The sequence below is a fragment of the Sinocyclocheilus rhinocerous genome, unplaced genomic scaffold, assembly GCF_001515625.1.
Source record: "Sinocyclocheilus rhinocerous isolate Xijiao unplaced genomic scaffold, SAMN03320098_v1.1 scaffold2071, whole genome shotgun sequence".
In the NCBI taxonomy this organism is placed as follows: Eukaryota; Metazoa; Chordata; class Actinopteri; order Cypriniformes; family Cyprinidae; genus Sinocyclocheilus; species Sinocyclocheilus rhinocerous.
The window spans coordinates 265,895-278,612 of NW_015649573.1; the positions used below are offsets into that span (position 1 = coordinate 265,895).

Genomic DNA, 12,718 nt, shown 5'->3' on the forward strand with positions numbered 1-12,718 from the left:
TTTCCATTGTGTTGTGCTAATTTCGCTGTGTTGTGGCTTGTTTCTGTTGTGTTGCGACTTGTTTCCATTGTGTTGCGACTTGTTTACGTTGTGTTGCAGCTTGTTTCTGTTTGTGTTGTGCTAATTTTGTTGTGTTGTGACTATTTTCCATTGTGTTGCACTAATTTTGTTTTTGTAACATCTGAGCAATAAAATGCACCACTGGTTCACATCAACAGACAGCTGTGAAGGGCACACTGTAGTTACCGGTAAGACTCAATAATCTTGCAGAAAGCCAGCTCACAGCACATCCTGAGGTTGCTCTGATGTTCAGCTAGATCGCTAGATGAACATTTGGATGGGTCCACCTCACAGTTCTCATCAGACTCATACAGAGCCTTTATAAACTCACCTACAGTGGAAGAAAGAGAAAATACATTAAAGACCCTGGTGTTTTTAAATTCATCCTGTGTAAAGTCTAGTTGTTTCAACATAAATAGCATTTTTCAAGGAATGGTGTCATCTATCAATTAATCTTGACATTATTTTGTATTTGGCACAAGAACGCTTGCATTCCTAAATGTCAGCAAGGCAACCTGTCGTACAACCCCCCGACATCTTTCATTCAAACAAACTGTCTCACAAATATTAGCAAGAATGAAAATCGGCACCCCAGAGCTCATCCCCATTCTAATTCCATTCCACTATGAGGCAACCAGTGAAAGTTCTTTAGTTATCTGACTCGGAACTAATGAGAGAAGCTGTCCTGGGAATATACAACAAACTTTTTGTTGATCCCAAACAAACAGCACAGCCAGATCCCTCTCCACAGAGACTCAGAACAGGTACTGGTCGATTTTCCCCCCTCAGTTCTGTTGCGCATGAAAGCATCAGGGAAAAATCAAACTAGTGTAGCATAAACCATGTGGACGTCCAACTGATCTAGAATGGAAGTGGACTCCTCGTTCTTCATCTTCCTGTTAGAGACTAAAGAGACACTCAGTGGCCACATTATTATATGGCTTCAGATCAATACAAAAAATACACTGCTGTTCAATAAGATTTTGCAATGTTTTTAAAAGAAGTCTCTTATGCTCAGCAAGGCTGCATTTATTTAACCAGTTATACTGTATACTGTCGAACCGTTTTTCCCCCTGCTGTACCGAAACTATACCGAACCGTGACATCAAAACCGAGGTACGTGTCGAACCGTCATGTTTGTGTGCCGTTACACCCCTAATACAATGTAAAACAAAAGAAGTTTGAAAACTCATTCAAGGCCACAAATACAAAACTAATCGCTCAAATAACCAGTATGTTGGGCTGCAGTAGTATCAAAAGTCCACACACAAACTCTTAGCGATTAGCATGATTACCGAAGTACTCATCAAGAAAACACGGGACTTAACTTGCATTCACAGCATTTTTCATCAATCAAAATAATAACCATAACACCAAAAGATCCTTATTCTTACATGATTGGTTAAGCCATCGTTTTTAGTGGTAACCCGTGATCCAATCTGAAAATGAGATTTGTTTTTAAAGTCAAACAACTGAACAATAATACACTGAAAAAAAAACATAAGTTTTTTTTTCCAAGTACTCTATCTGTTGCTTTCGAGTAGATGTAGTAGTAACTAGAGTAAATGAAATGACCAGGTTCGTCTCTCATGCATATATGCTGTTTATGTAATCATGTGGTGAAATCCACTCTCTTTACTGTTGCTCTCTTGCTATGATGTCTGAGGGACATTTAATAATTTAGCAGCACTTCACAAGTCACATTTATCTAAGAAAAACAACTATACATTATTCAGCACCAACAAATGGCTTCCTAAAGCAAATCAAATGAGAGATTCACTCTCTTTGGTGTACTCACTCACATTCACATCTACACTCATTAGATCCCCCAAAGTCGATATTTATATACGGTGTGAAATTTGCAGCATGTATTTTGGTTCTGCAGATAAATTGCTAGTCCAGCGATTTACACATTTTATTCCTAAAATACAGTGGTATTAATAAACACAAGCCTTATCGGACACAGAGTAAGCCAACAGTGAATGTGGTGGCCGGATATGTGTGTGCATGTTTGTTTGTGTGTGTTTTCACAGCTGTTTAATCTCATCTAAAATGAATACAGGCAACTTAGCACAAAATAAAATTTGGAAATATTTCTAATGTTTGTGCAGGACAGAAAGTTTGCGCTGATAAAGTGTCTCCTATTTCAAGTCTGCAGACTGAACACCAGTACATATTTATTTAATATAATTATTTTGATGGTCCTGTCACTTGGCAACTCGGACATAACAAATAGTAGTACAGACATTTTCAGAAAATAAAGTTTTTTTTTTTTGCACACACACACTGACACACACAAAGATCTTACCCAGTGCATCTTGCAGATACTTCTGTCCGACCAGTTTGAGGTACTCCTCGATAGCTTTAGTGCCCAGCGTGTTCTCTCTGAAGATCAGGTGCTCATTCTCCCCGCATCGATCCACCTCCGACATCATCAGATCTGTCAGGAAGTCCTATAACAAAAACACACAATCCAAAAAAAAACTACATTTTGATATGTGAGCAATATTAGTTTAAAAAACGAAAGAGAGCAGAGTAGATGGAGCGATTGTATGGAGGGTCTGTCATTGTAATCGAAGTGCTTGTGCTGCTGATGTCTGTCAGGACATGAAAGAAAAGAAAGAGACAAGGAAAGAGAGATGCTAGTGCTGAAGTGAAAGCTGCTCCGATCAAAGCGATCTGGCAGGGAGCCTATCAAAACCAGCAAATGGGAGTTAGACAGAAAAATCAGTCTACTCGCTGTTGACGTGCGAGCACACACACAATCCAGAGTTCAGCCCAGCGTCCCAAATACAATTCAGAGTGTGTGTGTGTGTGTCTCAGTCTCTATTTACAGCGGTGAGTCATGATTACATGAGCAGCAAAACTATTTTCTTTTCAACAGTAATAATGAGAAGAAAGGATTCTTGAGAACCAAATCAGCATATTAGAAAGGTTTCTGAAGGATCACGTGACACTGAAGACTGGAATAATGGCTGATGAAAAATCAGCTTTATCATCATTGGAATAAATGTATTTAACAATATATTAAAGTAGAAAATAGTTATTTTCATTAACTTTTAATGATTAATAATATTACTGATTTTACTGTATTTTTGATCAAATAAATGCAACCTTGGTAAGCAGTCTTTTTTTCAAGTAGCAGATCTTCCATTCATAGTAAATGTGGATATTTATTTGGCCACCAATGTTTAGAATTTCAGCACTGGGTATTATTTTAAGACATCGCTGAAAAGAGAGAATGTTTCAGCTTAGAGGAATCCAAAAAACGTGTTGACTCCAGATAATAGGGTATTATGTAAGTCAAAACAAAAGCATTTGTTTGGGATACAGGAGAAAAGGAGTGTGGGTAGTGTGGCTGTAGACCTCAGAGCTTAAAAATCCTTCATGAGCGCTGATGCCATGGTATTTACCGGAATATTTACAGGTTTTCCATGATTGTGGTAACCCTTATTTTAATGTAGTGGCTCTACCATCATGCTTGTCCACCTGTCCTCATCTTCAAACAACTTTTACCTTATTTTACAATCATAAGTTTATCTATAAAAAGTTTATTTTAAAAAAGTTTATATTTATTTATTTTTTAAATGAGGTGCCATTTTACAGATTACGCATTTAGAATGCTGCAATTGACAGCTAAATAATCTCACTCTCCAAAAAAATAAAAAAATAAAATAAAAAAAATTTTGCAAATTGCTGTTTTATGCAGGGTAAGAAATATTTATGCCTGGCAAATTTTCAGCAATGACAGGTGTTGCCAAAAAATTTATTTTGGACGCTGCATACAAACAAACCTCAGTATTCAAGCATTTCCACATTTTAATAATTACAGGTATAATAACTGTCAAGTAGTAAAAGGTATGATCAGCAGAGTGAGGGGAAAAAACTCTCAGAACCATTAAAATATGAGACTAGTCACACATAAGCCTTGAGATTCTCCCCTTACACGCACACACAGTAGTGGGAACTATTAAGAAAAGGCCAAGAATATTGTCCATTACTGTCAGAGTTAATTAGCTAGACTATAGCTCACCCTTAATCAGAACGAGATGAGAGAGAAACACAGGAAACGATAGAGACGAGAGAGAGCGAGAAGACATTAAGCACAGTAAGACATAAATATAAATCTAAAATGGAAAGGTAAGTAGAAAAGTAGTAAAAATAGCGGGTGCACAGGAAAGCAAAGCCATTGCACAGGGGAACAGAGGAAAGCAGAAAGATACGTACTGTAGCACACAGAAAAAAAATTATAAAGCGAGGATGGAGGGATTAAAAAGAAGAGATAAAATCCCTCAGGTCTCACTGCATTCCCTGGAAGCAAAAACTCATAAAGAAGGAAGCATCTGACCGAGACAGCAGTTTGTGTGCTCAGCTGAGGGAGAGAGAAAGAGAGGTTTTGCCTACTACACTGTCTGGACCAAACGTCCCCACAAGGATAGTAAAACCTGAAATCACCTACATTGTGTGAAGCAGCCAATGGCCCCCAGTTGGAAAACTTAAGCTTAATAAACATACTGTATTAAATAATGTTTTAATGAAAACGTAAAAATGCAGAAGGTTTTGTGTCAGGGTTAGTTCAGGGTTAGAAAATATCATAAGCTCTGAATAAAGACTGAAATAGATAGATAGATAGATAGATAGATAGATAAGTTAAACTTAACTTTAACTTAACTTTAACTTAAAGAGTGTTTTCAATAGCTTTAAAAAAATATAATAATAAAGTGAGGGCTCTTTTAAAGCCCATTATTTGTGTCTAACATCTATGAATGTCTGTATATGTTAGTGTGTCAGGACAGCTGAATGAGACTTGCTATCAAAGGCCCTTAAATAAAACTTAAGGTTACTAAGACTATAGCGCGCGCACACACACACACACACACACACACACACACACACTTTCTCTCTCATTAATCTACAGACACGGGATGACTCATTCAGTTCTGTAAAGATATTCCGAGGGAGTGAGCGACAATACCGACAAGGGTGAGAGAAACAGAGATTGTTGCAAAAGAGCTACATCCTATGCCTTTTTTCCATGGGGGGAAAAAAGAAAATGAAAAAATATATATATATTGTCATCATTTACTCACCTTTAAAATATCTTAACATACAAGTTTGGAACAACATGTGGGTGAGTAAATGATGAAAGAATTTTCATGTTTGGGTGAACTATCCCTTTAAATATTTTAGAGCTGAACAAAACCTTTTTCACTAAATTACTAGGGATGTAATGATACTGGAATTCTGACTGATACAGATACGATAATTTAATAATTACTAATTAATTCAATAAAACAATTAGTTTAATAGCTGATGAACAGATTATATACCGTCCTACTTGGTTATGCATAAATGTATTAATGTAAAGTAGCATTAATAAAGATGTTCTATTTTTTGTAGGAATTGAACTCATTTTAAGCACAAATGCAGTAGTGCTGCTAACTTGTGATCTTAACGAGATTATAGGGTTAAATCTGTTGCTATCCCTCTACGTTAGTGCTAGATGATGGAACAAATTAATAATTAGCTTTACTTAATTGCAAATGTGAAATGTCCAAAGTGGGTTTACAAAGTGCATGCATGGGTACCATGTAATCCCACGCGTTCTATGTGAGAAAGGTTTTTCTTTCCCACACACTCAAAATGGGCACTAAACACTGTCAGACACACAATAATTCAACATGACCTACTGAAAAACAAAAGGGAGTGGCCATTAAATGTCAAAGATGAATACCTTTCCTCCAATTTCATCATTACTTGTGTGTCATTCTCAGCGCATTTTTCATTTGATCTGAAGCCAAGATGTAAGCTGAAACGCTAGTTGTTATCTCGCTCCCTCTCCATCTCAAAAACTAGAGGTCAGAGAAGGTCAGATGCTATTTAGCAGACAGACGGCATGAGGGTCAAGTGAGAGAGCGAATGCTGTAACGTATGTGTGAGAGAAAGAGAAGTCAAATATCACAGAAGCGCTGAATGATTAAGCTCTCAATCTACCCACACTCTATAACCTTGAGTTTTCTCTGTTGCATGTGTGCAAATATGTGCGTATGATTCTGTTCGGCACAGATGTGTGTGTTTATGCGTGCGCTCACGACCCTCAGTGAAATGTAGAAATGCTCTGCTAATGAAATGCAAGGCTGCGGGGCAACTTTATCCAGCTTTCTGAGATAAGACTGATTGTTGAGCTATATGACTAAAGTGGGTCAAACAGACATCGCTTCAAGGACCATACAACAATATGTCCTCAACATTTACCTTCTTATGCTTGCTAAACAGTCTGCATATCAACACACCCTACCTAGAAAACGAAAAGGCTGATTTGAGGTTTTATCTCACTTTACTGATTTAAATTTAACCTGTTAACCCGCACCTGGACTAACTTTTCATGGTATCTTCTTTATCTAGAGCATTATCAACTCTGGATGATAGATAGTAAAGCCTAAAGGGTCTTCTTTCCAATGACACCAAAATTGTGTGTGTAGCTCACTGAAGTAAGGAACTGTTATAATTTTAATTTAGGTAGGTCATTTTCAGCTGTGAGTCCCAAAATGGGGGGGTGCAGGTTAACAGGTTAATGAGAAGAAATCAATTTAACTCTGTATTCTGTATTAATTCTATGTATGTGTATATTTTTTAGGGCTGTCACAATCATGAAATTATCCTGATTATTTATTCTTAGAAAAATATGTGTGATTAATGACATAGTTGCTATGTTAATGTTAATTGTAAACTTATATACACATTAAATAGTATTTTTGCATTTTAAAATGGTTTTATCTTTTTATTATTTTATATTTTATAATTAGAATTAGTGCTGTCAAGCGATTAATCCTGATTAATTGCATCCAAAATAAAAGTTTTTGTTTACATAATGTGTGTGTGTACTGTGTATATTTATTATGTATATATAAATACACACACATACAGTATATATTTTGAAAATATTTACATTTACATATATTTATATAATTTATATTATATAGAAGTATATTTCTTATATAAACATGACATATTTTTTCTTAAATATATACATGCATGTGTGTATTTATATATACATAGTAAATATACACAGTACACACATATATATTATGTAAACAAAAACTTGGATGTGATTAATCGCTTGACAGCACTAATTAGAATTATATTTATATTAATTTTATTAATTAATATTATTTGTGTATATTTTATTCATGTTATTTGTTATTATATGTAGGTTTTGCTCCATTTACCAGAATACAAAGTCTGTCAATTTGATATATCAGCAAAAAAAGTCCCCCCCGTAATTAAGAATGAACTAGTGTACACTACAGTGCATTATATAGTCTCATAGCTAACATATATAATATATGGAGTAAAATGCAAAATTTTTATATAGGTTTTGTGGGGTCTGCAAGCACTTTATACTTTCGTGCGAGGATCAATTCAGATATCATCAAATAATTGTAATCATGTGATTACGTAATGATTGCTACAGGCCTATGTGTTGTATTGTGAAGTCAATATCTGCATACTGGGTCTCAAAAATGGCAGTCCATGGGATCATCTCTTGCCAGGAATAATCACGTGTTGCAATCAGGCACAGAAATGACATCACATTTACATCATATCACGAAACAGATTAATACACCTTGTCTAACCACAAACTCTTGAGATGCATGAAAAAGTGTTAAAAGTGTGTGTGCATGGAGAAACCGCTGGAGTGGATGTCACATCTACAGCGAAGCACGACTTCTGTAATAGCTGTCAGGGCAATGTGCTGCTTCAGACCAGAAATGACATCCTTTCAGAGCCAGCCTGCCTTAAAGTGTAGCCAAGCGAGATAGAGAGGGAGAGAATGGCAGAGCATGAGTCTAAGACAAGATAAGGAGATAGAGAGGTGATGGAGAGAGGGAGAGAAAGGCAGGATGGGGAGAAAACAAGAAAAAGAATGGGTGATGGATGAGGAGAGGAAAGATAAGGGTGCTGAAGGAAAATGCAGATAATGACTCTCGTCTCTCCAAGTTAATGATGGAAGTTGCTGGCCGAGCTGTTGCTTTGCCACAATACAATATATACATCAATGTGCTATGAAGAATGTAGTTCAAAACATTACCATTTGAAAGTTTGGGGTCAGTATGATTTTTTTTTCCCCCTAAGAAATTAATACTTTTATTTAGTAAGCATGCATTAAATTGATTAATAGTGAAAAAAGAACATTTATGCTACAAAAGATTTCTGTTTCAAATAAATACTGTTCTTTATATAATAATAATAATAATTCATCAGAGAATACCAAAAATCAGTGTGTGCAAAAATATTAAGCAGCGCAGCTGTTCTTGAAAACCAAATCAGCATATTAGAATGATTTCTGATGGATCATGTGACACTGAAGACTGGAGTAATGGCTTTGCTTCACAGAAATAAATTACATTCTAAGATATACTAAAATAGAAAACAGTTATTTTAAATTGTAATAATACTTCACAATATTACTGTTTTTACTATATTTTTGATCAAATGCAATCTTGGCGAGCATAAAAGACTTTTCAAAAACATTTTTAAAATCTTACCGACACCAAACTTTTGAACAGAAAGAAATACAGTATATTTACATTTGTATACTTAAATACAAATACATGATGTTTACTTAAGTACACAAATTTCTCTAGTATGCCCTGACATTTTAATGTGTTCATTTTCAAAAACAATATCTAGCTGATGAAATATTTAAAAAGCATTGCTAGAACAATTGTCAGAATTTTAAAACATTTTCCCAGGTTTCCATGACTGTGGCAATCCTTTCAAGTGAGCGAGATAGAATTCTCCCCAATTGACTGTATATTTCATCTTCTTCCAAAGTTTATTTAGTAGTGGAGAAAAAAGGAATGTAAGATAAAAATCACACACCCATGAAACTCGAGCAAGTGATAAATGAGTGTTATTGTGTCCTCTTGGGCTTGTGGTCTCTATGGGATATCTTTTCTCCATATTTTACATCACGAGCACACTGGTCTCAGGTTCCGTCAAGGGAACACAGCGACCGTATCTACTGATAGAAAAGTCCAATGCCTGTACTGCAACATTACCTTAACAGACTGAGTGCATTACCAAAGTGAGAGACGTTCAGTTGTCAAGATTCCATCAGATTATCCTTCCCAGTGAATCCGTCACTGCAGGCTCAGTTTGGTAGCTCAACTAACCGTGTCCAGACTTTTCAAAGGAACATAAACAGACAAGCTCTGTTATCCACACATAGGAGTCTGCTTCATCTTCATTTGAACCTAATTTAGTCCATTTTAATTTTGTTCTGTCAACTTATGCATCTGTCAGAGACAGACAAGCCAGCTGAAGTAGAACAAAGAACTCCTAAAATACATCTTCTACATCTGCTTTAAGCACTCAGAAAATGACTGTTCAAATATAATTGAGTGCTTTAGTCACACCGAGACTTAAAGCAGAGACAAGATGTTAGGAAAGTAAAGCGCTAAACTGAGTCTTCTTTCCGTGTATGAAATGCTCATTTAAAGGATTAGTTCACCCAAAAATGAAAATTGTGTCATCATTTACTCACCCTCATGTCATTCCAAACCCGTATACGTTTCTTTCAAAATAAGATATTTTGAAGAACCAAACAGTTGTTGGTCCCCAATGACTTCCATAGGGAAAGAAATACTATGTAAGTCAATGGGGACCATCAATTGTTTGATTACCAGCATTCTTCAAAATATCTTCTTTTATGTTCAAAATAAGAAAGAAACTTACACAGGTTTGGAACAACATTAGGGTGAATAAATTATGACAAAATGCTCATTTTTGGGTGAACTATCCCTTTAAGTCAGAACTAGGGTTAGGCAATATAGCTAAAATATCTTGATATTTTTCAGCATTTTGGAGATATTCAATCTATATCTTCATTTGTTAAGGAGTGTTTTATTTTCAATTAGAGGAGCCGTGACTGGTTTTCCACACATAATTTTCATTAACTGGTACATATACCAACCCTAGTAAAAAAAGTAATAGATTTAAAATGCATTTATTTTATACTAAGTGTAGTTCAAGTCTATTAACATATTTACTGACATATCGCTGGAGACTTGCTGATATGAAAATTGTAATTAAACTTTATTTGGAGTACTACTTATGCACAATGCACATTTCTTAATATCAAACCTAAAATATGTTTTAATGTCACTAATGATGAGGATTGTATAATCTTTAAATATTTTGCATATAAACTGTACCTAAAGTATACTTGCAATAGTTCCACTTTAGCACAGTAAAATATACTTAAGTATATCTTTATTTGGACTTCAACACTACTTCCACACAATTAAAGTGCGTTAAGTACAAAATCAGTTTAGCAGACTTTAAATACACCAGTTTAGTATACTAAAAGTACAAATGCAGGGTATTTTTATTAAGAACATAATATGTACATGTATTGTAGTATACTTAGCATGAAATAAATGTATTTTAAACATTTTTGTATATTTATTTTCACTAGGGAATATATCAATAAGTAGTACTACTTACACTACAACATTTTACTGAAATATTTAAAAGTTTGTTAAGAAATATTTTGCTCACCAAGGCTACTGTACATTTATTTAACAGTAACAACTTTACAGTTTTCTATTTTAATGTATTTTAAAATGCAATTTATTCCTGTGATGGCAAAGCTGCCAGTCTTTAGTGCCATTTTTACTACTGAAGTTCAAACTATATTTAACTTTTAAAACATTTGTCTTAACACTCATACTTAACAGCTTTCCATTTGGACCAAATGCAACAATAAATCAACACTAAATCAGGAAGCATGCATAACTGTCACTTGTGTCTCATAACAGGCATCTGTATTGAATTGCATATGATCAGCTGGTTTAATTCCACACATTGATAAACAACACATTCATATCACAAAAGCAAGTAGGCTGGATTTTACAGCTGTCCTCAAAACAAATGACCTTGGACAGCCTGGATGATTCCATCAGTGTTACAGTTTTTACGGCCCATATCCCTCAGGGCTTCTTTGAGAAGCGAAGTAATTAAGGATCAGTAATTAACAGCATCAGACTAACAGGCCTGATCTCCCCCCCCCTCCGCAGGACATAGGGGACAGCAGACGAGGGCCAGATAGGACATGAGTGACACAACTGTCCAGTTATGATGACCCTCAGTGAACACTAGTTGATTTAGTAATAGCAGACTCCCCCTCCCGTTACCCCTTTATCCAGTAGTTACAGAGGTGAAGTGCAGGATCAATCTGAAGTATTTTCATTCTGTAATTTACCAACAATCATCTGGCTCTGGAAGCAAAAGGGACTAATAAAAGATACTCTTTGAGCCTCTTAACTCTCCACAAGCAATCCACCATGACTGCTGGTGTACTGCTGAAATGATGCCAACAAAAACCTCCGACCTCTGCTGAAGCTGAATACCTTATATACGTAACCATTAACTTAAGATTTGCACTGACACCCCAAATGAACAAATGAAGAGAAGACCTCCCCGTAGTATAAAAAAAACGTTTCACGCTTAATTTCACTGATTCTCCATGACTAGAGGTTATGGCACTATAATAACTTTGATGGGCGACAGCAAGATGTTAGATTAAAATACTGCACCGTGTAAGCAAAAAAGCAGCAAAAAGATCAGTTTCTTGAGAAATTACCCTTAAGCTCGGCCCCTGATTAAAAACATAGTGGTAGATTTACTATCTGAAAATCTTGTTTCATGCTTAGTTTGTCTAATTAGACTCCACACACAGGTTATGATAATGAGAATATTCAGCTCAAATATATATCTAAAAAAGTAACCAGCAAAATTGTCTTTTGTCTGTCCTGTTCAGTGAACAGTGACATTAGTGCAGTCTAAACACGCTCTCCACTAAATGCCATACTAGAGGCTTATCCACCTCCATCTAAGGTCATTTTGCCTTTGTGTTTATATCATCCTGTGAGTCACTGCAAACATACCATTTACAACAACCCTGGATCTGCCAATCAGGGCCAGCCAGACTTAAAAGCAGTCAATACAGATAAGAGCAGCCGTATTAATACCTCCCTTATGGTATAATGGGAAGATTTGCTATTTTGCTCTCTGGATCCTGCGGTAGGCTGTGAGAACCAGGGGGAGATAATCCCTCCGAAATACCTCTCAGCGTGAGAAATCCGACACACACAATCTCTTTAATGTAGTATGCCTTTGTTAACCCAAACAGCAAGGAATAACAGCAGGATACTACAGCAGAGATAACAAACTGGAATTGGATTGCTTTTGATTCACCGTGACCTCTAAAGTTCAATAAGAGCATCAATGAAAACAAAATGCACAGGGAAAATACAAGTCGAAAAAAAAAAAGGCAACAATTGATTTTCCAATAGCTGCAAAAAGTAAACATACAGTCACATAAACAATTTAAATATGAATTCATAAATTATAAACATAATATTTTCTATTAATTTCATATTTATTTATAAAATGATGTTTACATGAATTATTTGTTTGAATAACAAATCTAAATAAATCATAAATAAAAGTTTATGTATAATGCTTAAATAAATCTATAAATGTATAATTTATGCGCTAAGTTTAGAATATTTATGTGAATATATATATATATATATATACACAGTATATATATATATATATATATATATATAATTTTGTTATATAAATA

The 12,718-nt window shown here is 35.2% G+C and overlaps 1 protein-coding gene across 5 annotated transcripts in view; it reads right to left on the minus strand.

Moving 5' to 3' along the window:
* The window catches only part of LOC107710761 (disabled homolog 2-interacting protein-like), a 122,764-nt gene that overhangs the window by 18,633 nt on the left and 91,413 nt on the right, over positions 1 to 12,718 (minus strand). For all 5 annotated transcript variants that reach the window (XM_016515610.1, XM_016515609.1, XM_016515608.1 and 2 more), the window contains 2 exons: positions 2,369 to 2,513; positions 247 to 391 (listed from right to left, as the gene is read on the minus strand). In XM_016515610.1, the coding sequence (XP_016371096.1) occupies positions 247 to 391; positions 2,369 to 2,513 (290 nt within the window). The remainder of the gene's footprint in view (positions 1 to 246; positions 392 to 2,368; positions 2,514 to 12,718) is intronic.